At 37.9% G+C, this 25,128-nt stretch overlaps 1 protein-coding gene across 1 annotated transcript in view; it reads left to right on the top strand.

The window, feature by feature from the left end:
- Window positions 1-2,082: 2,082 nt before the first annotated feature.
- The window catches only part of SNX14 (sorting nexin 14), a 45,949-nt gene continuing 22,903 nt past the window's right edge, over window positions 2,083-25,128 (top strand). Inside the window, exons 1-13 of the mRNA XM_070764544.1 lie at window positions 2,083-2,166; window positions 3,831-3,907; window positions 4,059-4,075; window positions 4,784-4,826; window positions 9,249-9,336; window positions 9,745-9,829; window positions 9,968-10,124; window positions 17,545-17,620; window positions 20,913-20,957; window positions 21,056-21,136; window positions 21,231-21,345; window positions 23,459-23,614; window positions 24,762-24,886. Of these exons, the coding sequence (XP_070620645.1) occupies window positions 2,083-2,166; window positions 3,831-3,907; window positions 4,059-4,075; window positions 4,784-4,826; window positions 9,249-9,336; window positions 9,745-9,829; window positions 9,968-10,124; window positions 17,545-17,620; window positions 20,913-20,957; window positions 21,056-21,136; window positions 21,231-21,345; window positions 23,459-23,614; window positions 24,762-24,886 (1,149 nt within the window). The remainder of the gene's footprint in view (window positions 2,167-3,830; window positions 3,908-4,058; window positions 4,076-4,783; window positions 4,827-9,248; window positions 9,337-9,744; window positions 9,830-9,967; window positions 10,125-17,544; window positions 17,621-20,912; window positions 20,958-21,055; window positions 21,137-21,230; window positions 21,346-23,458; window positions 23,615-24,761; window positions 24,887-25,128) is intronic.

Below are 25,128 nucleotides of genomic sequence, written 5' to 3'. Positions count from 1 at the left end.
ACTGTTGTTCTGAGGCATAATAGTCTCCAAGGCAGGATGAAACAGTACACTTGTGTTTATACAATTAGCAAAAATGCCTGGTTAATGCTTCCTGTCATTGTCCCTTGTCTTAAATGGCTTTGTTTTCTGAACCTGGAGCAACAACCACTTTGGAATTATAGAAATAGGGATGCATAACCAGGGTTTTTTGTGGGTTTGTATATGTGGAAATTTTTTCCATTCTGAAATAGTAGGAAAGGATTAAGAGTAAGTGCCAGGTGCAAAGGACTTAACTGATTCCATTGGAATATGATCCCAATAGTTGGTTTTTAGTTATTGTAAAGAGATTACCCTTTAAATTGCTGAAATGAAACTAAAGCGTCAAGACCTTCTTTCCTCTAACCCATAAAATTGTCAGCTTTTTTTAAAAAGCCAAGACAAATTCATATTTTAATAAAGTATTTGTATCCATTTTGGAACTCTTACACTGAGGACATACTGTACATTAAAAAAAAGTTGGGCTTTGGTTGTCTCCCTTCCTCTCTTCCTTCCTTGATATATGATGTTTACATATTCCTAACTACAGTATTTTTACTTATTTATGAAATTTATAAGCCCCCCATCTCACTATCCAGAGCGAATCTGGACATCAAAATAACATTTTTTCTTTAAAATATTAATAAAACATTCTGTGAATTGGCCTATTGGGCTTGAGTATGCTATTTCTGAAGTACATACCATGCAGGATGACTGTTTTGATAGATATGTAATTATACATCGGGCATGTAGATATTGAATATAATATTCCAGAGTTGGAGGCAGAGCTATGTTATTTTGTGCTTTCTATTGGATTGTAATTTTTCTCTTTACTTTTGAGGTATCGTCACATCTTAATGATCTTCTGGTCTTTTGTGGCGGGATTTGTAACATTCTATTGTTACTTAGGACCAGATACCCTCTTACCAAATATTCTGTTTACAATAAAACAAAAATCCAAGGTAATATATGATTTTGTCAGTGTACTTTTGATATTTTTTATGGTCAATAATTAAATATTGTTTATGTTACCTGCATGCTTTACCATTTCTAAATGTTACATGAGGAGCTGGCATTTTAGATCTATTCATTGGTAATTACTTTTAGTTGCTGTGAAGCAAATTAAATATATACTTGATCTAAAAGGAAGAATAAAGTTGTAGCAATAAACTTGTTATTGTATTAAGGTTGTGCTAAATAAACTTATTCTTTTACTTTTCTTTTGCACCCTTATATGTTTTGAAACATTTCCTTTGCTTTCCTTTGACAAATTTCGATTCTATATGTAGAGATTTATAGTGGGAATAGGAAATTCATTTTGCCATTGTGGATTAATAAAGTTAGTTTCATTTAACCCATAAGTTTAATGGCATTTTTAAAAAGTTTTCATTCTTTTACCATTCTCAGAAAATCGATTGTAAGATTGTTCTTGAATCAATAAAATTACCTGATAGAGTTTTATTGAACTTACTGGGTAGGATGTATTCATAACAAATAAAGAATTATCTTGTTGAGTTCACTGCATAAATACTAAATATATTACCTAGTAGTGAGCTAATATTTTGGAAGCGTGGATGGGAAGACATTGTTCATCCTTATTTTGCTTTCCATATTTTTAGATCATTGCTATGAAACATGCATATTAAAAAAACCCACAGTCTTCAGAAGTAGGCATTATGAGAGTAGTACTGGCATGTTTATGATACTGGAGAAATGTCTTGAAGTTGTAATGAAAGAGGGAGATTCTAAGGCAATTTGTATTTTTCTACTTACAGGTATCCCTGACTTACGACTATAAGTGAGCTCCCAAATTTATGTTTCTAAGCAAGACAGTTTTTGGGAGGTGGCTTTTCCCATTTGAAAACCTTTCTTGCCGCAATTGTTAAATTGTTATTAACTGCAGCAAACTTAATAGTTACTGTTAAGTGAATCTGGCTTCCTCATTGACTTTGCTTGTCAGAAGGTCGCAAGAGGTGACCACATGATCCTGAGATCCTTATAAAATGACATGCTGGTTGCCAAGCGCCTGAATTTTAAACATGGGACCAGTTACGGGTTCCTACAGGTATGGATGAGGATGCTGCTCCGGTAGTAAAACTGGAGCTGCATGTGCAGCTTCAAAGTCTCTGGCATGCACGTGCATGCGGCCAGGTGAGAATTTGCTTCTGCGCATGCACAGGGAGCAAAATCTTGCAAAGAGATGCACATGCATGTGAGATTTAGCCCATTTTTTGCTTCTGCCCATGCGCACACATCCTCATGCGCACAAATCCCTTCATAAGATTTTGCTTCCTGTGCATGCTCAGAAGCAAAATCCCACCACGCACGCACGCCAGAGACCCGAAGCTGCGTGCGCAGTGCACCAGGAGCGGCAGGAGTCATAAGTGTAAAAAAAAAAAGTCCTTTTTCCCCCAATGCCATTGTAACTTCAAACTGTCACTCAACAAATGGTTGTAAGTCGAGGGCTACCTGTATTTTCAGCAAAGGTTTGATACTACTGCTGCTTTAGCTAAATAAACCCTGAACTGACTCTAGCGTTAAAAAAAAGGGAACTTTCAAAAGATTTCGCTTGCAGCCGCTTACCCAAGGTAAGATTAGGTACCGTAATCTATTCCTATTTCCCTGATTTGGTGGGCTTGATGGGAAAGTCAGTCTTTCAGTAGGAGCTAATAAGGATTATTGGGGAGAAAGGGAAGGCGGAAGAGAAGAAGAAATGTGTGAATTAATTGAACTGATGTCTGTCAAAATATATTTATGCCAAGGGAATAATTTCTATTTTTTCCGTACTGTACAGGTAGTCCTCAACTTACAACCACAACAGAGCCCAAAAGTTTGTTGTTAAATAATAATAATAATAATAATAATAATAATTATTATTATTATTATTATTATTAATTAATAATAATTATTATTATTTATTAGACTTGTATGCTGACCCTCTCTGAAGACTCGGGGCGGCTCACAACAACAATGAAACAATACAGATACAAATCTAATAATTAAAAACTGTAACTAAAACCCATTACCTTAAAAACAATCAATACTACACAATCATAACCACACATAACTTTCAATGGTCAGAGCGGGGGGGGGATACACTAGTTATCCCATGCCTGGCGACATAGATAGGTCTTAAGGATCTTGTGTAAGGCGAGAAATTGGTCAAGTGAGTTTTAACTAATTCTACAGATTTTCTCACATTTGTTAAATTAATCCCTGCACTTCTTAAATTAGCAATCCAGTTGCTAAGGGAATCTGGTTTCCCATCGACTTTACTTCTCAGAAGGTCATAAAAGGTGATCACATGACCCTGGGACACTGCAACCCCGTCATAAAAGTGAAGCAGTTGTCAAGCATCTGAATGTAAATCACACGACACTGAGGATGCTGCGATGGTCATAAGTATGGAAAATGGAAAAAAGTTACAACTTTTTTTCAGTGCTGTTGTGACTTCGAATGGTCACTAAGTGAACTGTCATAAGTTGAGGACTATCAGTAATTGCATTCCCTCACTTCCACAACTGACAAAGCATGATCGGTTTTGTTGCCAAAAAACACCTTGAAATGCATAGTAATTTTTAGTGTGTTTTCACGGCGTGAATGGTAATGAATGTTTTTAATAATATTAGAACTTTTAGCTTTTTTAAAAATTATATTAATTGGATCTAGATGTATTATCATGTTTTCTTTGATATGTTGTGAGCCGCCCCGAGTCCTCGGAGAGGGGTGGCATGCAAATCCAATTAATAAATAATAAATAAATAAATTTTACTAGTATTCTATACAATGAATTTCCTTGTATGATTTCCTTTTAGCAGTTAAAATTGCAAGAACAATCTTCCCAGAATGGCAGTTGTGCTATATGTGAAGATATCAAGTGTACTAGACATGGGTGAGTTAAAATATTTCAAGGGGGGGTACCAGTAATTATATTTTCATATCTTAATGGTGATGAATGGAATATTTTTGTTGTTTCTATAGACCTACATCTCTGTTAGAAGATTATCAGCCATGGCTGGGCTTGAAAGTTCCTTCTAAAGTTGATGCTTCTTTATCAGAGGTAATTGTCTAGCGTCATCAGTTATAGATAATTCATATTACTCATTTTTGGAACCAGAATTTTGTTTTTTATTGCAGCAGTACCAATTGCTATAAAAATGCTTAAAACATAAACATTGCTGTCGTATTTTCTAAATCCCAAGACGAACAATAGTTTTCATTATTTTTGCAGTTACTACCCTGGTAGGGTAGTTAATCCTTTCTGGCTGCTGATAACATAACAGCATTTAAATTATTAGATTTGTTATGAATTGTTCTATTGCTGTTTTGAGCCGCCCCGAGTCTACGGAGAGGGACGGCATATAAATCTAATAAATAAATTAATAAATCAATCAATAAATTAATTGATTAATAAATCAATCAATAAATTAACTAATTAAATTAACTAATTAACTAATTAAATTAATTAATTAGAAGATCCAAGTGCTATTATGCAAGTGTCTTTTAATCTGCATGCAAGAATTTACCTAATTGTACTCTTGAATCTATAACTACCGGTATGAACATAGATTCAGGTAGCCTTTGTATGCTATTGAATATGTCCTTCAGTTGCATACCATGTCCTTGATTATCTCATTTATTATGAACAAGCAACTTGAAGTACAAAGCTCAGAGTGAAAAATATTATCTGCCTAGTGTTCTTGCATATTTATATGTGCTCAGTATTATTGTTGGCTATTATATACACCTTAATTTTATTTTTTTGCAGATGTTGAGCTAGTACTAGAAAATTTTATTTATCCTTGGTACAGGTAAGATTCTTATATAATTTGCCTTTGAAATTCCTGATCTTCTTAAGATACTGTTTTGTTATCTTACTTTCAGGTTTATGTATACTTCTCTGGGGATAAAATCCATAACATCCAATATGACTTATTACAGGATAAGGACTCTTAACTTTTTTCCTTTTCCCTATCAATATGTTGGTGTTTTGAGTGTGAGTTAGAAGCGTATGTGATAGTTATAGTAATTAATATAAATTATATTATAATTTCTAAAAATATAGTTATAGTAATTAATATAAATAAGGCTATAGCAGTAAATAGTAATACAGTATATGTATGTTAATATATTTTATGATATATGTTAACAGTTGGATACCTTTATAGGCAATCAGTTATAATTGTTAGTTTAATTAATATTTAATATTTTTGTCCTGATTTTGTCCTTGATCAAAATACATGCCTGGTCAGTGACTATTGTCCATGCATGTATATCGAGGCAAATATAAGTATGTCAAAATACTTATATATATTTTTTTGGGGGGGGGGCATTCTTCAGAATTGGTTTTGATGGAGTTGACAATTCTACTTACAAGACAGGATCCTAGATGATGCAGAGTTTTGTTTATGTATATTTATAGTTTTTTGCCTGCTTAATGTTCCTTTTTTTCATTTTGAACCACCCACCTGCCCGCCCAGACGCCGCCATTTTCTTTTTTTAACCCTCTGTGCATGAGCAAAGCCTTCTGCACATGCGCAGAGGGTGAAAAAGCATGTGTGGGAGTGGCACTTCTGAACCGGTAGGGAAGGTAAGTAGATTTCACCGCTGGGAAAGAGGCAGGATGGGAAACTCCTTTGGTTTTCAATTACTGGAGGCAGAACCTTCTGCTACTTCTTCAGCTCCATAGGATGTCACTCTGGAATTGGAAATCTGACAGCAATGGGGTTTGTCTCCCTGCAGGCTTTGCTTGCCTCAAAGAGGAGAGGAGGCCTCAGTGCCCTCGGTTGCTTCCACCAGAGAATGGGGGAAGAGAAGGGTTTTCTGCTGTCATTTTTAAAAACAACTATTCAAAGGAATCAACACTAACAGCAGCAGACTTGCTCTCTTCCTTTAGTTATTTTTTTTACTCCAGTAAAACTACTTTCCCATTGAGAGATTAGTTATTTCAACAAGTAATCCTCAGTTGGTGGTGCAATCCTAGCATGTATCTTATGGAACATTATGGGATGTGCGTTGAAAACTACCATGGGTGATGTCCTGTCTGATCTCCCACATACAAAGTGGTTAAAGAGCCATTTCCTGACCTCCTGACCAATTCCCTCTAATTTTTTTTCGGTGTGGGCAGAAAAGTATAGTGTCTGAGTGGCAGTCCATTCGGGACTGGGTGGCATAGAAGAATAAATAAATAAATACACACACACACACACACACACACACATATACATACATACAGTGTTCCCTCGATTTTCGCGGGGGATGCGTTCCGAGACCGCCCGCGAAAGTCAAATTTCCGCGAAGTAGAGATGCGGAAGTAAATACACTATTTTGGCTATGAACAGTATCACAAGCCTTCCCTTAACACTTTAACCCCTAAACTGCAATTTCTCATTCCCTTAGCAACCATTTAGATTATTACTCACCATGTTTATTTATTAAAGTTTATTAAAAAAAATATTTATTAAAGGCGGATGAAAGTTTGGCGATGATGTATGATGTCATCGGAGAGGAAAAACCATGGTATAGGGGAGAAAACAGCAAAGTATTTTTTAATTAATATTTTTGAAAAACCGTGGTACAGTGGAACCCCGACATAAGAGCTGCTCTACTTAAGAGCAACTCGAGATAAGAGCTGGGAGGGGAGAGATATTTTTGTTCTACTTACAAGCCCAAATTCGAGATACAAGCGCCAAGGAGCTGTCTCCTGAAGCCAAACGCTAACTTCCGCGTTCGGCTTCAGGAGACAGCTGCGAAGCGGCGCGCGTGTTTTAAAAGGTTGCAGCCGGCCTGGGGGCTCGGGGGGGTGCTTGCAGCTTTCTTTCTTGCTCTTTTTCTTTCTCTCTTTTACCTTCCCTTCCTCTATTTCTTCTTTTCTTTCTCCTTCCCACCTTCTTCCCTCCCTCCCTCCCTTCACTCATTCCTCTCTTACTCTCCCCTTTCATAAGTTTCCTTGCTTCCTTCCTCTGTTCCTGTCCCTTCCCCCTTTCTTTCTTTCTTTCTTGCTCTTTTTCTTTCTCTCTTTTACCTTCCCTTCCTCTATTTCTTCTTTTCTTTCTCCTTCCCACCTTCTTCCCTCCCTCCCTCCCTTCACTCATTCCTCTCTTACTCTCCCCTTTCATAAGTTTCCTTGCTTCCTCTGTTCCTGTCCCTTCCCTCTTTCCTTCCTTCCTTCCCACCCTCCGTCCATTCATTCACCCATTCCTCTCTTGATCGCTTAAAGCCGGTCCCTGGTGCAAAAAGGGTTGGGGACCTCTGTCCTACAGGATTGGGTGGCAGAGAAGTTGAACATATGTAAATTTAAAAGTTTAAGAAAGTTTACAAGTTAAGTGAAAGAAACTTCATTATTCATTTATATGTACATGTACATTTCTTCATTAAAAACATGTCCTTTCTGCATAATTTAGACTAACTTTGTGAGTTTTTTGAGGGCTGGAACCAATTAAAATTATTTACATTAATTCCTATGGGAAAAGTCGTTCGAGATAAGAGCTGCTCGACTTAAGAGCCCAGGTCCGGAACGAATTAAACTCGTATCTCGAGGTACCACTGTATAGCCGTTTCGTGAAGTTCGAACCCACAAAAATCGAGAGACCACTGTACATACATAAAATTGATCTAAAGAAATATAAAATTATTTTTAACTGCTGACATTCTGGGATACTATTTAAACTTTGCACTTTATGGAAACCATTCACAGACATGACACTTATGCAGAAATCGTATTTTATGCAGAAAAGTAAAGCATTTTGAATAGCAGAAGTCATCACTAGAATGGGATGTTTTTAATGCATAAATAATGCAAAATATATATGCTGATCTTAAAATTAAGTTTGGACATGTCAATTTGGAAACAAAACTTATTTCAATTGTACCAATTCAGACCACACACAGTTCAATTTAAAAAAAACCCTAAATTTAAACTAATCTAAAACTAATTAAATAACTAAAGGTCATTTCTCATATTGGTTAGAATGGAAGATGCAAATGGTTGCAACTTTTGAAAACATTTTTTGATATTTCATTTTTTGAGATAGAGTGCATTAGGTGCTGAAGAAATCAAATCAACTTTACTAGCAAGGTAAAAAAATCCTCCATAACCATAATCAAATATAGCAAAGATAGTCCAACTATCATTAACCTTAAATGAAATCTCCCACTATGTTTGCCTATCACTATGTTTGCAAATAGGTTTGATTTTAAAACTGCCCAGAACAACTGGTACTTAACTTCTTCAGATTTTTTTAAAAGGAAAAATATTTAGAACAGTGCTCCTGACATACATAGGCCTCTCCGAGCCTGGGCAGCTCTGAGCATCTGCATAATTGGCAGGAAGAGACCTCTGATGGACCCTCTGCCAAAAGGTGAAAGGCCCCCAAAAATCGTTATCAAGAATCATCTTCTGAACGCATATATGAATTATTTCAACATTATGAACAGCATATTTGAGTAAAGTTCTCAAATTGTTAGTACAGTGGTTCGGAAAGTTTTTGCCTCTTCCGAACTTTTTCCGTCTTATGAACCCGCTGCCCGAACGCCGAACCCGGAAGTTCGACAAAAGTTCGGGTTCGGGTGGCCGCCGAGAAGCCCCGCTGCCCGGCTGTCGCCTTTTGAAACAGCCGGGGGGCTTCTCGGCGTTCTCCTGAATGCCAAACACGGAAGTTCAGCAAATGTTCGGGGTCGGCGTTCGGGTTCAGGAGGATGCTGAGAAGCCCCGCTGGTCGGGAGGCTCAAACGGAGGTGGGGAATCCCAATAGGGAATTCCATGGGCGGAGCTTTGACGTCACGAAGACGTCCTTCCTGGAGTCCACGTTTCGGACGGCCAGTTCCTATTGCCTTACAAACCTCCTCCGGGAACCAATTAAGTTCGTAAGACGAGGTATTACTGTATTAGTGTTTACGTTTATAGATCTCGGAATACCCAAAGTTTGTTGATTTACAGATCAGATACATAGGGAATAATATAAAGTTTATAAAATGTATAATAAGAAAAAGTTCACCAACTCATATTACTGTATTAGTGTTTACGTTTATAGATCTCGGAATACCCAAAGTTTGTTGATTTACAGATCAGATACATAGGGAATAATATAAAGTTTATAAAATGTATAATAAGAAAAAGTTCACCAACTCATATAAATTTAAAATAAAAATTAATATTATTGTCTGATAAAATTCAATCAACCAAAGTGCAGCCAAACTAAGATGGAGCTATATTTTGCTTTGAAATTTTGTAGGGAGATAACTGACGATGAATCACCTGTGGATGAATTAAGAGTAGCATTGCGATTTTTTGCATCTGTGTTACTTCGCAGAATTTACAAGGTGAGAAATATAGGGATGGGATCGAGGCTGTACTTAATTAATGACTTTGAGGCATAAGCATAGTGAACTAAGATATTATCTCATTATAAACATAATGTTTTATATTAATTTAATACTTGTGAAGTTCTTAAAAAAATATTGGGGAAAGTTTAGTAGAGCAGTGAAAATTACTTAGTGATGAGTTTTTAAGAATTATGAAAGAATAATTGTTTATTTCTTCTGAATGTTTTAATGAAATTTGCAAAATAACTCCAAAATAATTCTAAATGATTTCCTAATTTCCCAAGATCTTGATGGTGTGTTATAAGCTGTAGGGAGAGCAAAGGAATAATATGAATGAAATATATTTCACAGTTACTTTTTTAGTTGCAACACAGCAAATAATTTATCTTTCTATTTGTTCTTCAGGTGAATATTCCAACTGTTATAACAAAAAGAATGCTGAAGGCAGCAATGACGCATATAGAAGTAATAGCTAAAGCTAGACAAAAAGGTAATATTAAACATTGCATACCTTTTATTTAAAAATAAATTGACTTTTCTGCTCTTAGATTTGCTTTTATTTTTATTCTAAATATTGTCAGAAATGAATTTTCATATGAATTTTACTGAATTTAATTTTTCCCTACAGTAAAAAATACAGAATATTTACAGCAAGCAGCTTTAGAAGAATATGGACCATCACTCCATGTGGCTTTGAGAAGTAGAAGAGATGAACTCAATTATTTAAGAAAACTTACTGAACTTCTTTTTTCCTATATTCTGCTTCCAAAAGCAACAGATTGCGGGTATATTATACTTCCTATTACATTATGAAGCTCTAACTTACAGTGTGTTTTAATTTCCTATTTTTGTAAAATAGAAAAGCTAACACGTCAGAAAATCTTGCTATGGGCGAATTACTCTACAAGTCTTAATTTGTAATAGATAAATGAACTTTGAATAGTTTATTCTTTTAGTGTTCATGAAAAGCCATCAGTGTATGTTAGGGTTTGCAGCAATCCAACCAGCACATAAGTAAATAACTCAGCAGGGTTCATTTATACTTCTTTATATACAATACTATACAGCTGAAGGCAGAACCAGAACTCAGAATCCAGAAGTACTGCTCCGAGCCATCTGGATCACCAAATAGTTCCCATTGGCAGACCTGTTACCATGTCTATTCCAATTCATGAACTCTCACATACTGACACTCCTCCCTTCATGACTGGAATAGACATAAAACCGAATAACTTAGTATTCTTCCCCTGGTGCTCTCCACCTTTTAACTTTCCAGTATACAGTGGTACCTTAGGAATCAATGTAAAAGCAAATAGTGCGTGCAAATCCTTCAGGAAAATCCCAAACTTTAGAAGGGAGGCGAACAGAGGGCAGGGAGGAGCAGCTAAAGGGGTTGGGTGGAAGAAGCAAGGCTAGGCTAAAGGGTGAGTGGGAAGGAAGAAAGGCAAGGGGGGCGCCCCTCCCTTTTCTTTCTTCAAAAGACACCGTTTCAGTGCCTCTGCAAGCACGTTGTTCTCTGCAAAATCTTTCCTCCTCCAAGCCGCTCCTCCCTTTTCTTTCTTCAAAAGACACCGTTTCAGTGCCTCTGCAAGCAAGCTGTTCTCTGCAAAATCTTTCCTCCTCCAAGCCGCCCGTCCCTTTTCTTTCTTCAAAAGACACCCTTTGCAAGCATGTTGTTCTCTGCAAAATCTTTCCTCCTCCAAGCCGCCCCTCCCTTTTTTTTCTTCAAAAGACACCCTTTCAGTGCCTTTGCAAGCACGTTGTTCTCTGCAAAATCTTTCCTCCTCCAAGCTGCCCCTCCCTTTCTTCAAAAAAGGGGAAAAAAAGAAACCCCTTCATCCCAGCAGCAGCTGCTTGGGTTCGTAAGGTGAAAATAGTTCGGAAGAAGAGGCAAAAAAATCTTAAACACCGGGTTCGTATCTTGAAAAGTTCGTTAGAAGAGGCGTTCGTAAGATGAGGTACCACTGTATATGCAACCATCAACCTTGCAACTCTTCAACCCAAGACCCTTCAATGCCGTATCTATACAGCTATTCCAATTTCTGGCTGACTTCTTCAGTCCATAAATGGCCTTGTTCAATTTATATACAGTGTTAGGCTTTTTGCTTTCATGCCCTAGTGCTTGAACAATGTAAATTTCTTCCTCTAATTCTGCACTGAGGAATGTGGTTACAGTGATCCCCCGTTTATTGCGTCCCCAACCATTGCGAACAGGGTACTTCGCTATTTTTCAACCCGGAAGTCAAAATACCATCTACGCATGCGTGCCCGTGGGCACGCATGCGTAGATGGCAACCGGGAGATCAGCTGCTGGGCGGCTTCCCTGAGTCTTCCCCCTCTTGCTGGCGGCAGCGAGGAGTTTCCCCACCGCCCACGCAAACTCCTCGCTGCCGCCCGCCCTTCGCCCGCCCACGCCGTTCATTCTCGGCGCTTTCGAGCTGAGTCCGGGAGCGAATTCGCTCCCGGATTCAGCTCGAAAGCGCCGAGAATGAACGGCGTGGAAAAGCCGTTCCTTGCCTTTCGTTCTCGGCGCTTTCCAGCTGAGTCCGGGAGCGAATTCGCTCCCGGATTCAGCTCGAAAGCGGCGAGAATGAACGGCGTGGAAAAGCCGTTCCTTGCCTTTCGTTCTCGGCGCTTTCCAGCTGAGTCCGGGAGCGAATTCGCTCCCGGATTCAGCTCGAAAGCGGCGAGAATGAACGGCGTGGAAAAGCCGTTCCTTGCCTTTCGTTCTCGGCGCTTTCCAGCTGAGTCCGGGAGCGAATTCGCTCCCGGATTCAGCTCGAAAGCGGCGAGAATGAACGGCGTGGAAAAGCCGTTCCTTGCCTTTCGTTCTCGGCGCTTTCCAGCTGAGTCCGGGAGCGAATTCGTTCCCGGATTCAGCTCGAAAGCGGCGAGAATGAACGGCGTGGAAAAGCCGTTCCTTGCCTTTCGTTCTCGGCGCTTTCCAGCTGAGTCCGGGAGCGAATTCGCTCCCGGATTCAGCTCGAAAGCGGCGAGAGCCAGCGCCCCCCGGACCCCCAACCCGGGTTTGGGGGGCTGCTAGGAAGCCCTCCATGCCGGCGGCAAACAGCCGCGCCCCCCCCCAATCTTCGGCTCCTCGCTAGCGCTGTGGGAGTAAAAACACCATCTGCACATGCGCAGATGGTGTTTTTACTTCCGCAGCGCTACTTCGCGAAAACCCGCTCGTTGCGGGGGGTCCTGGAACGGAACCCTCGCAACGAGCGGGGGATCACTGTATATCAAAATGCCAAATTTTATGGCCATGTGCCGCTGCCAATGCTAGTCCAACCTTATGCTTTCACTCTTCACCGTTGGTGCGAATATGTTATCATAGTGCACGTTTTTCCTTTGTGAAAAACCTTGTGCCACTAATCTTGCTTTATTATCCTAATTGTTGGGTAGTACTTCCTTTTTGTACACCCACTTGTACACCCATGTGGCAGAGTCATAGATGGGAACACTTTATGTTCACCCATGGATTTCATTTCTGTGCCCATTGCTTCTTTCCACTTTACTTGTTCAATTTTGGGTAATGCCAATGTTACCTGATAGTTTCTTGGCTCATACTACACATAAAAACCTTAATCTCACCATCAGAAACAGGGCCAGAAAAGGTAGGGAGAAGCCTCCGTGGGACCTCTCTAGGAATCTCCTGGGAGGAAACAGGGCCGGAAAAGGCAGGGAGAAGCCTCTGTGGGGCCTCTCTAGGAATCTCCTGGGAGGAAACAGAGCCTCCACCCTCCCTGTGGTTGCCCCAATCGCACACATTATTTGCTTTTACATTGATTCCTATGGGAAAAATTGCCTCTTCTTACAAACTTTTCTACAACCCTGCTGTTCTGTTCGGGTCGTATGTGACCCGAAGCCAAGTTTGAGTCCCTGCAAAAAATTTTCCCTGCATATCTGAAACTTGAAATTTCATGCTGGTTCATCATTTCAGGGGTTCTCTCTATGAGAATTTTTTTGGGGGGGGTGGGGGGCTTAGTTTTTGCTGGGCAAAAAAAGTTACAAATCTTATGTTCCTGGGTCACCCTGACCCAGACCGAAAACTCTTCATTTGCAGTGCTTATGTTTGGTCTTTTTGAAAGCTTTTTTCACTTGGAAAGTAGTCTGAACATTTCTGCACACAATGATATGAAAATTGAAATGAAAAAAGTAAATCTTATTGGTTTATTTTGCGGATATAATGCACGCCCCCCCCCCCCCGTTTTTGTGAAAAAAAATTCAATTTATGGATAGTTTTGCTTGCAAAATGCATTCTATTTTACTAAAGTTGGTGTGGGATTGGTAGCTTGAACATTTCTGAATATAAGAAAAATATAAAGGAACTGAAAAAAATGATTCTTATTGGTTTTTTAACATCAGAAATAAGGCCTCCCCCCCCCCCTTGGCTGCTTGCAACCATTTTCACTTTTTATTTTTTTATGCTCCAAATCTGAAATATTCTTTAAAATCTTAGGCATTCATTTACTCAATTTAACAATGCTGATCATCAAAAAATATTTTTGGGGTGGTGGCTAATTGTTTTCTGGGCAAAAAAAAATCATAACTTTGAATCTGTTTCTGTTCGTATGTGACCGGACCAAAAATATTTTTTTTAGGTACTTGAATTTGATCTTTTTGAAAACTTTTTCAACTGGAAAACTAGTTTGAACATTTATGAACATAATGATATGAAAATTGAACTGGAAAAATTGAGACTTATATTTTTATTTTGATCAAAAAGCCCCTCCCCCCATCCTTTTTTAATTTCGTGTCAATTTCTATTTTTTAAGGCTACAAATCCCTAAGGAATTTTCCCCCAAAAGGTTTGATATACTAAATTGAACATTTCTGAATATAAGAAAAATATAAATGAACTGAAAAAAATGGTTCTTATTGGTTTATTTTTGCCACAAAAGGGCCACCCCCCCCTCGGCCTTGCTGTGTGCCATTATTGTCACTGTTTATACATATTTGTCTAGAAATATTTGGAATATCCTTTTGAAAATCAACCACATTGTAGCCAGAGAACTAATTTTATGAAACAAATCCATTTTACTAAAAAAAAGTATGTAAGTTTGAAATTAACAGCATAATGTTTATATAAATTGAAATAATTGAGGCATACTTTATGTGCAAAATAAACCAATATGCATCAATTTTTCCAGTTCAATTTTCATATCATTATGTTCAGAAATGTTCAAGCTACCAATCCCACACCAACTTTAGTAAAATAGAATGTATTTTGCTAGCAAAACTATCCATAAAGTGAAGACTATTTAAAAAAAATGGGGGGGCGTGCATTTCATCAACAAAATAAACCAATATGCATCAATTTTTCCAGTTCAATTTTCATATCATTATGTTCAGAAATGTTCAAGCTACCAATCCCATACCAACTTTAGTAAAATAGAATGCATTTTGCAAGCAAAACTATCCATAAATTGAAAAAAATTTCACAAAAACAGGGGGGGCGTGCATTATATCCGCAAAATAAACCAATAAGATTTACTTTTTTCATTTCAATTTTCATATCATTGTGTGCAGAAATGTTCAGACTACTTTCCAAGTGAAAAAAGCTTTCAAAAAGACCAAACATAAGCACTGCAAATGAAGAGTTTTCGGTCCGGGTCAGGGTGACCCGGGAACATAAGATTTGTTACTTTTCTTAAACAGAACAGCAGGGTTAAGAAGCTGGTCACGGAAGGAATTAAGTTCATAAGTAGAGGTACCACTGTATTTAGAATTTCATCATGTTGTATACCAGGGCTGTCAATCTCCCAGCCCATGGGCTGGATGCATCATGTGCTGGCCATGCCTGGTTTAGCAAAGAGTAAAGTCTGATACATGACGTGAGGCCACCGTGACAACAGTGAGTTTGACACCCCTGTTTTATACGAATGCCCTAAATAAGAACTTGCCTCTCTGCCATATTCTTGCAGAGAATTCTTGCAAAATTCTAGAGCTAAGAGATAGTTAGTGGAATTCTGCCTCTTGGGATGAACTAGATAAGGAAGTCCATATCTTTTTGGCCAAGGCTTTTAGAGATGTCCACCAATAAAATTAACGTCCAGATTCAACGGAGAATACGGGGAGAACACTATAAAAACAACCATTCCTTTTCAAAGGCATGCCTGCTCATACTTTTGCCTCTAGTGTTGAGAAAATCAGTGCTAGAATCAAGGGCTTTCTTTTCTAAGTGAATGCCTGTATCAGAAGTGAATGTACAAGTCCCAGATTTGGAACAGACTCCCTAGTACCACTAGGGAGCAATATCTTTTTTTTTCAATATCACAAACTCTGAGGGATCTTGAGGAAGTTCTATTTCATAGCTTGCTGGAAATGAAAGATTTTTTATTGCAATTATGCCACTAGTCCAGTTTGAGGACCACCTAGCCCAGGGGTGTCAAACCCACTCGCATCATAGGCCGTATTGTGACGTATCACTATGTTTTTTGCCTTTGTGGAACTGGGGTGGGGGGAGCCTGCACAATTTGGCAGGCCTGGCCTAGCCTATTAGTTTATGAACAGGACTTCTACTACCTGGTCTCGTGGTCTAGTTTGGTCTAGTGATTAAGGCACCAGGCTAGAAAACAGGAGACCACGAGGTCTAGTCCCACCTTTGGCATCAAAGCCAGTCACTCTTTTTCAGTCCAACCCACCTTAGAGGGTTGTTGTGAGGAAAATAGTAGTAGGAAGGTGTATTGGATATGTTCATCACCTTGATAGTCTATGTCAGTGTTTCCTAACCGTCCAACCGTGGCCACTTGAAGATATTTGGACTTCAAGTCCCAGAATTCCCCAGCCATCGAATGCTGGCTGGGGAATTCTGGGAGTTGAAGTCCAGATATTTTCAAGTGGCCAAGGTTGGGAAACATTGGTCTATATTATGCTTTTAATTAACCTTTTGTTTAGAAGGTGCTTAACTATTCTGGAAGTTGTTTTCAATTGTCTATTACATTGAAGCATGTTCTGCTGAACAACTAACAGAGGAACAGCCTCAACATTTTTAGCTTCAGAAGTGGTAGAGATTAGCCATTTGATCCATTCAAGATTATGTTTTTGGCAAAGCAGTGTTAACCTCTTAACTTTGCAGTCACCTGATCAAAAGTGAGAATCTTGCAGTATTTTACAGCGGAACAAAGCTTACTTGCAACTTCAACTCTTCACATAGATTTTATGTGGATTCACATTATCTACCCTCACTTCAACTATTATCCATTCAGTTCTGCGGCTTGCCTTGATTGTCAAAGAAACCCCAGGAAATTACCCCAACGATAGCGAGATGTACATCACTTTGAGGCAGAGATCCCGCCATAAGACGTTCTTAGCTATAACACGTTGTGAGGAGGCCCTGCCCAGACACAGTCATATGGGCAGCATGAGGAATGAAGGAAAGAAAATTACAAATCTGGAATTGTTGTTTCTTTCTTATATCACATACAGTATGTAGTGCCAAGCTATATATTTCAGTGTATCTGGCTTCTCTCTATGTATGCCATGACAGCACATTAAATTATTTACAAGCGTCAAGAAGAAACAATGGCACACAGGCAAGAAATTATTCCGTTCCATCCAGAGATAAGACTATCAGTCTATAGTTTGTTTTCCTTCCCCATTGTATATTGTTACATGAAAAGTTGAGACTGGGTAATTGTTCTTCAGATTGCCATGAAGATTAATGGAGGATATCATTAAAGCACTGTAATTTTCTGGTCCCTTCAGCTCAGTGGCAGGAATCAAGTGCACAAAGGCTTCAATTTGACCTAGATCTACAGTTGGCTGCTGTCATCATAAATGCCCTGTGTGTGGTATAGAACACTATTACAGGATCACCTGCTCCCAAGGCTTAATGAGTAAAGTCTCCAACTTTAGGACTTACAATACATTTCAGATGTATTTGCTATGTATTGTCTGCTTGATTTTAGTGACAGGTACTGGGGATTTATTTATTTATTGGTTTTAACTTCTTGAAATTCTTTTGTATGCCCCCAAAGTCAGGTTAAGTGGGTGGATATATAAAGACTACCAAAAAGAAAAAGGGGTGTGTGTCTGTGCAAATCAATTTTCTGTGAAAAAATGTGTAAGAGAAATTGTGTATCTATGCATTTATTTAACAGTGCGTTAAATTAATCTTTATACCAATTTAATTTGAAGGCTAACTTAATGACAGCTTATGAAGAAGATATATGACCGCATAAAATTGCCTTTTATTCTTTCTAGGACATTCACTTTACTCATAAGAGAAATCCTATCGGGTTCCGTTTTCCTTCCCTCTATGGATTACTTAGCTGATCCGGTAAGTCAGTGGTTTTCAACCTTTCTAATGCCGCAACCTTATAGTTCCTCATATTGTGGTGGCCCCAAACACCTGATTGGTCTGATTGTAAAAGTATGTTCCAAGGTGCCAGAATAGAAGCTTTAGTTCCTAACACCATGGGAAAAGACAAATTTCTTAGGCCACCTCTGTGAAACAGTCATTCAATCCCCAAAGGCGTCCCGACCCCCAGGTTGAGAACTACTGTGGCAAGTGCTGAGAAGCTCCAGGTAGTTTGTGTAGGCTACAGCAGGTGTGTGGTGGCTTATGAAATATACAATAAAGGAGAAAGGGATTCAATGAGAACTTAGATTTTTAATGAAAAAAGTTTTTAAAAAAAGATAATCTCATGTTTATCTCATTTTATATCCAATTGAGCTATAGTTTACAAAGGTCAGGTATGGTAGCTAGGCACAATTTAGGAGGTGTTTGTTAAAGAATCTTGATGGCTGGGAGGTTAAGATGCTTGCCTCCCACCTGGAAGATCGAGAGTTCAATCCTAGACAGTGACAGATGTTTCTCTATCAGGGCACAAATAAAAAAATACCTGCAAACTCCACAGGGTGCCAGGAAGTTCATCTGTCCAGTAAAACGCTCAGCTACATATAGTCACCCCAACTATACCCCAAATTAAGGGATTGCAGGGTTATAAAAAGGGAGTTTTCGTTGAAAAATCTGAGGTGCAGTTTTACATTTTGCATCCTTACACTCCATTACTGCAGCTTCAAGTGTTGGGGAAGGAAACGGATTTGTGACACCGAGAATTGCTTCTGTAGAATATCAGTTTTCTTTATCTTAATGTTATCTCCTCATCTTTTCCATTTTAGCATAAAAGAGCAAACATTAGAGAAGAGTTGGGAGGTGGTTAAGCTTGGTCAGGTAGACAAACCTCTAAGTTGACTATATTAGACAGTTAAATAAATTCACATTATCATTTTATATACATTTGGATTTACCCAAATGTTCTTATAAGCTGTATCTAAGGGCTATAAAATTGTATTACATGTTCATGCAAAGTAGTACAATGGGTAGAAGAATTTCATGAATATCAGGTTATAGAAGGTTTTGCAGAATGGAACTGTTATGTAAGTACATGCCATATTTTATGGAGTATAAGACACACCTTTTTCTACCCTAAAAGGAATAGAAATGTCAGTGCATCTTATTGTCGCGGTTTGTGAGTGATTAAAGTCTGTTAGGACCTTAACACAGCGGAGCTGATGGATAAAAGCCTTAGTCATTTGTTCAAAGCAAGATATTTTTATTATAAAAACAGAAATAAAACATGTCTCGATGGACAACTCAAAAATACGTCTTTACATAATGGAGGATAGAAAGAGAAAAGTATGGAGAACTGAAGAAGAAGGAGGAAGTGATGTGAGATTGGCAGGATATTACATCATAATAGGAGGATCTTAGTAAGGCACACATAGTTAACTCTTTCATTACTGAATGTCACTGAGGTGCTGGCAAATATTCAGCGTGACACTTATACATTGAATACAACCAGTTTTGGTCTACTGAAGCCCTACCCCCGCATCCCAATTTTTGCAAAAATTGGGTGCACAGAGCATTTGGGAAACCTGCAAAGGATCCCTGGGGGCTGAGGGAAGGCAAAAATACCCCCGTTTTTTGCAAAAAACAGGCAGCCCCTCAGCCCCCAGGAGCTCTCCGCAGGCTTCTCAAACCCATTTACAAAAAAATGGGTGAAAAACAAGTCCATATTTTGGGGTGCACAGAGGGTTTGGGAGCCCTGCAGAGGACAAGAACTTTTTTCCTTACTTACCTCTTTGAAATCTTCATCCATTTTACACACTGGGGCGTCTTACAGTCCGAAAAATACGGTATATGACAAAGATACTTTGTGGGGTTTGAGTAATTATATAATAGTAACTGATTGCAGCTTTAAGAGTTATATCTAAAGGACTTTCTAGATATCTGGAAATATTGAATTTATCACAGCTGAACATCCTATTTTACAAAATACCATCCTCCTCGGAACTGTCTAAACTTAGACTTTCTCTTATTCTCAGGTTCTTGATTTCCACCAGTCTTAGATGGGAATCTAACCGTAGATAACCTACTCTTATTAACTTTCTATGGCTGGTGTATAGAGGGTGCTATTTCTAGAGCATCTTGCTGCTTCAGTGTACAGTATGGGACCAGAAGTAGAGGTGGTTAGTGCAAGTTGTGGCATTCCCCCCCCCCCCTCACTAGTTCCTTCCTCCCTTTCTCCCATATTGTAGGGAAAGCAAGTAGGATGCTTGGCTGCCTAGCTAGAGGTATAACAAGCAGGAAGAGGGAGATTATGATCTCGCTATATAGAGTGCTGGTGAGACCACATTTGGAATACTGTGTTCAGTTCTGGAGACCTCACCTACAAAAAGATATTGACAAAATTGAACGGGTCCAAAGACGGGCTACAAGAATGGTGGAAGGTCTTAAGCATAAAACCTATCAGGAAAGACTGAATGAACTCGATCTGTATAGTCTGGAGGACAGAAGGAAAAGGGGGGACATGATCGAAACATTTAAATATGTTAAAGAGTTAAATAAGGTCCAGGAGGGAAGTGTTTTTAATAGGAAAGTGAACACAAGAACAAGGGGACACAATCTGAAGTTAGTTGGAGGAAAGATCAAAAGCAACATGAGAAAATATTATTTTACTGAAAGAGTAGTAGATCCTTGGAACAAACTTCCAGCAGACGTGGTAGATAAATCCACAGTAACTGAATTTAAACATGTCTGGGATAAACATATATCCATCCTAAGATAAAATACAGAAAATAGTATAGGGGCCGACTAGATGGACCATGAGGTCTTTTTCTGCCGTCAGCCTTCTATGTTTCTATGTTTCTATTGTTCTTCTACTAGACCCCTGTCTTGGACTACCGATATTCCATTCATCCTTGAGCAGAGGAAGAAAAAGATAATAGCACTCTCTTTGCTACCATGTAGAGATAATCTGGATATTTATATTACAAATCTGGTAGCCTCACCCTAACTGCACTTGTTGAGTATGTAGGACAGGAAGCAGGTGGTTAGGTGGAATTTCATGTGGTTGTAGGCCCCAAAGTGGTGGTTTACCTCTCAGTTTTACAAAGATGTTGGTTGATTTCCAAATTAGTCTTTCACACAAGTTGGAAGTAGGGCAGTAGTGCCGAATTCTTCTAATGGTGGAGCTTAGAGTCTTTAAGCAATGTTTAACTTTAAGTATAACATGAGGTACCTTTTGTCTCAGCTACCTCTTAAATATACCTGTCTTTTCTTTTAGGATACTGTGAACCACTTGATACTTATCTTCATTGATGATAGTCCAGTGAGTACTACAAGAAAAAAATTATTATAGTAATTGTGAAATCATGCGGTTTTGTTCTTGGATGCTGGATTTTTTTTCTGGTTTTTTTCCCCTTACAGCCTGAAATAGCAACTGAACCTGCTTCACCTTTGGTTCCTTTCTTGCAGAAATTTGCAGAATCTAGAAACAAAAAGCCTTCTGTAAGTGTGAAAACATGCACATTAAGTGTATATGTATTAGAAAATGATGGTGTGGATAATTAGAAATAAATTCCATATTGAATCTTCTGTTAAGGCCTTGCACTTTGAACTGAAAGAATTTGACGGCAAGCAGGAGCTTTTCTTTCTATTTATGAGTTTTTTGAAGAAAGAAGGAACAGTACACGTATTGCAGTTTTACCTGGAATTAGGTAAGAAATCTCTCCTCAATATGTTATCTTTTTAGTTACATTAAGTAAAAATGCATTATAAAAATAAAAAGTTGCTTCTGCAGTGCACTTAAACTTGTGTTAGCAAAATAGAGGGGATAAAGTGGCTTCCACACTAAAGTTTATTATCTAATGCATAAAATCTTAAAAGAAGGAAAAGAAGGGGGAAACTTAATTTTTTAAAAAAATTCTTTATTGTTTTCCAAAATGAAAAGAGAAAAATAAAAAAAATAAAAAAAGATAAGGAGTAAAAGAAAATATTAACTTAATTTTTCAAGTGATAATTATTTACATTGCAAGTATAAATTTGGAACGATATAGGATTTTTTTTGCTGAAGTTTTCCAGATTATGGATCAAAATCATATTTCTTAAAATAAGGTAGTTGGGTTTGTTTTTAAGTGAACTGAAATGTGGCATTCTGTTTATATTGTAGTAGCTGATGGATGCCAATTGGAAGCTCCCACGTGGGCTTAAATCTTTATCCTGTCATTTGTGAAATAATTATCTCCTGGCCTGCCAAAAATATGAAGCTTTCCCACCCTTGTAAAGTGTTAGATTAGTAATTTTGGCATGCTCTCCTTTCAAAAGCATTTTTATAACCTGAAGAGAGAATTAATGTTTTGAGAGTTGTCGTCTCTCTAACCACTCATGCACAATTTGGTTTCACTTGATTTTTTTTTTTGCCTTGTGAATTGCCTTAAATCGATCTCTGACTTGATTAATATAAACTCTAGAGTTTGGTTGTTGTTTTTTTACTTCTACTCTGTGATGTTGCAGTTGTTGCAGATTAAAAGAATCTTTGGTTGTATCTCAAGTGGTAAAAGCAGTGCTAGCAAAGTGTCCCTTAATGTAATGCTCCCAAAGTCCTGTGGATTATATGCATTTCAATAGTTTTCTAAAGAACCTCAAAAAACTTTGGGAAGGTCTAGATCAGTGATGGCAAACCTTTTTCCCCTTGGGTGCCAAAAGTGTGTGTGCACACACTATCACGCCTGTGCGAGTGCCCACACTCATAATTCAATACCTTGGGAGGGCGAAAATTGCCTTCAATGCCCTGCTGGAGGCCCTCTGGTGGCCAGAAACAACTCATTTCCCAACTTCTGGTGGGCCCTGTAGGCCTGTTTTTCACCCTCTGCAGGCTCCAGAGGCTTCCCTGGAGCCTGGGGAGGGTAAAAATGCCCTCCCCCCCGGAGGCCCTCTGGAAGCCAAAATTGCTCTCCCAGAGCCTCTGTGCAAGCCGAAAATCAACCGGTTGGTGCACATTTACGTGCTGGAGCTGAGCTAGGGCAATGGCTTGTGTGCCAGTGCCATAGGTTCGCCAGTGCCATAGGTTCGCCATCACTGGTCTAGATTCATTTACATGGAGTTGGATGGAATTTCATATTCTCTCAGGAAGCCACCAAATCTTCATACTGGCCAAATTCAATCCTGAATTTAGATTCACATTCTTTTTTTTGGCAAATGAACCTCTCTGCTTCTTAGTAAGAGAGATGAAGCCAAATAATTTCTAGCAAATACATTTATTGATGCTTGTTCAACAGTGTTACTATTGAAATTGCAGTTGATGGGATAACTATTGAGAATATTTTAAAGCAAAGGATTAACGTATTTGCATTTTAAACGTTTTAGCTCTTTTTCTATTTTTAAAAAGTTTGATTACATGTCAATAAAGTAGAGCAGTTTTGTATTTTACGTCTTTTATTTTTTTCTCTTTTTTTATTCCCCCCCCCCCCCTTTAATTTTCTTTCCATAGTTGGTTTTTTGGCTTAGCTAATTAGCCAGAAGAGGTTTTGGGAAAAATGTTAAGAGAAGCAACATTTTAACTTTGATTAAACTTAACTTTATATTTGGCCAAAGATAGAACTTAAAGTCATTAGAAATATTTCCTATTCTAAATTTTACAGGGATTAATATATGGCAGGGATCCCAAAGCAGATTTGTTTTAATTGTTGGGGTTTGTGTGGTTATCATAATCCAATGTTTATGGATTTAGTAGGTACCTTAATACTCTCAGAATATATAAAGAACATTTTTAACAAAGGAAAAGTGTCTGAACTCAATACATTTCTTAATTTTTTTTATCCCAATCAACAGAGCAATTTAATAATAGAATTTTGCAGGCAGAATTATCAGATTCTGAGAAAATGTCCCTTCATGAAGAAGTCAAGAAAATCTATGAGACATATTGCTTAGATGAAAGCGCTGACAAAATTAATTTTGATCCTTTCATTGTGGAAGAGATACAAAGTAGTAAGTGAAATCAAAAGAAAACCGTATTTGAAGTTGCTTCATTTTTTTTGTTCCTGAATGTTACTTGATGTAGAATAATACAGATGTTGGCATGAACATGTCTTAGCAATATTGAGAATTTGGGGCATAGTGATACCATTAACTACACAGGATATATTGGGAAAGGCTTGCTCTGCTCAATGAGCATATAATAAGGAAATTCTAGCATTGCCTAATTATTAAAAAATGAATAATTGCTGTATCTTTGTACCTTGATCAACCCCACAACACTTTTCCATGAAATGAGAAACAAACAGATGTGGTGCCCTAGTAAAAAATCAAAGTTGACCTCTGATGACTTCATGGAAATGTATACTTAACTTTTTGACAGCAATACAGAAATCATTTGCAATAGTTTCTTTTGAGATGTCCTTTCAGTTTCCTAACCTAAACTATAGATTTGGGATTCTTTAAAGTCTCCCACTCATGTGTGTGAGTTTGTGTTTGTTTGTTTGTTTGTTTGTTTGTTTGTTTGTTTGTTTGTTTAGGATAGTTTGTTTGTTGGTTGATTGGTTGGTTAGTTAGTTAGTTACCCAGCTTACAAATGATGTCTCTGGATAACTTATATAGTTGTAATATAATTATGTATGTGTATGTATGTATGTATGTATGTATGTGTATATATATCTATATATACATATACATATATATTGAGCATTATGATTATAAAGTTCTTAAGACCCACCTCTGCCATCAGGCATGGGGGAACTGAGACATCTCCCCCAGGCCTATACAGTTTATACATGGTATGTTTGTGTGTATGTTTGCTTTTAATAATGGGGTTTTTAGTGTTTTTTAAATTATTAGATTTGTTCTTACATTGTCTTTGTTATTGTTGTGAGCCGCCCCGAGTCTACGGAGAGGGGCGGCATACAAATCTAATAAATAATAATAATAATAATAATAATAATAATATACATAAACAACAAATAACAGCACACTAGGCGTATGGACTCATTCAAGTTCTAGGCCCCATTTTTGTTAATTTCTAAACTCAAATGAAACCAGACAAATGCTGCTGACACAGATATCAGAATCCTGAAATATTAAACTTTTCTATAATTATTTTCATATTTATTATTGACATGCCTCACATTTTCATCTGTAGTTGCTAAAGGCCCCTATGAGGAAGTTGTGAAGCTACAACAAATGCGATGTTTCTTTGAAGCCTATGAACAAGTTTTCTCGCTCTTAGAAAATGTCTTCATACCTAGATTCTGCCACACGTATGAGGTAATGAGTATTTGTTTATGTTTGAGTCACCTCAGTTTGTCATTTTAACTGATTTTCATCTTTTCTTTTTGAAGTTTTCGGCTCAAGAAGTCTGCTTGCTTTTTGTCTTTCAACTGAATTTTTTAGAATGAAATAACCCCTCTATATTAGCTCTAATTTCTTAATGTATTATGGAATAAAATAATTCCTTTATTTTAGTTCTAAGATCTGCTTAAATTATTACAGTGCCTTATCGTGGCGTT

This window comes from Erythrolamprus reginae, chromosome 1, assembly GCF_031021105.1.
Source record: "Erythrolamprus reginae isolate rEryReg1 chromosome 1, rEryReg1.hap1, whole genome shotgun sequence".
Classification (NCBI taxonomy): Eukaryota; Metazoa; Chordata; class Lepidosauria; order Squamata; family Dipsadidae; genus Erythrolamprus; species Erythrolamprus reginae.
This window is presented reverse-complemented; position numbering and strand designations above follow the sequence as displayed.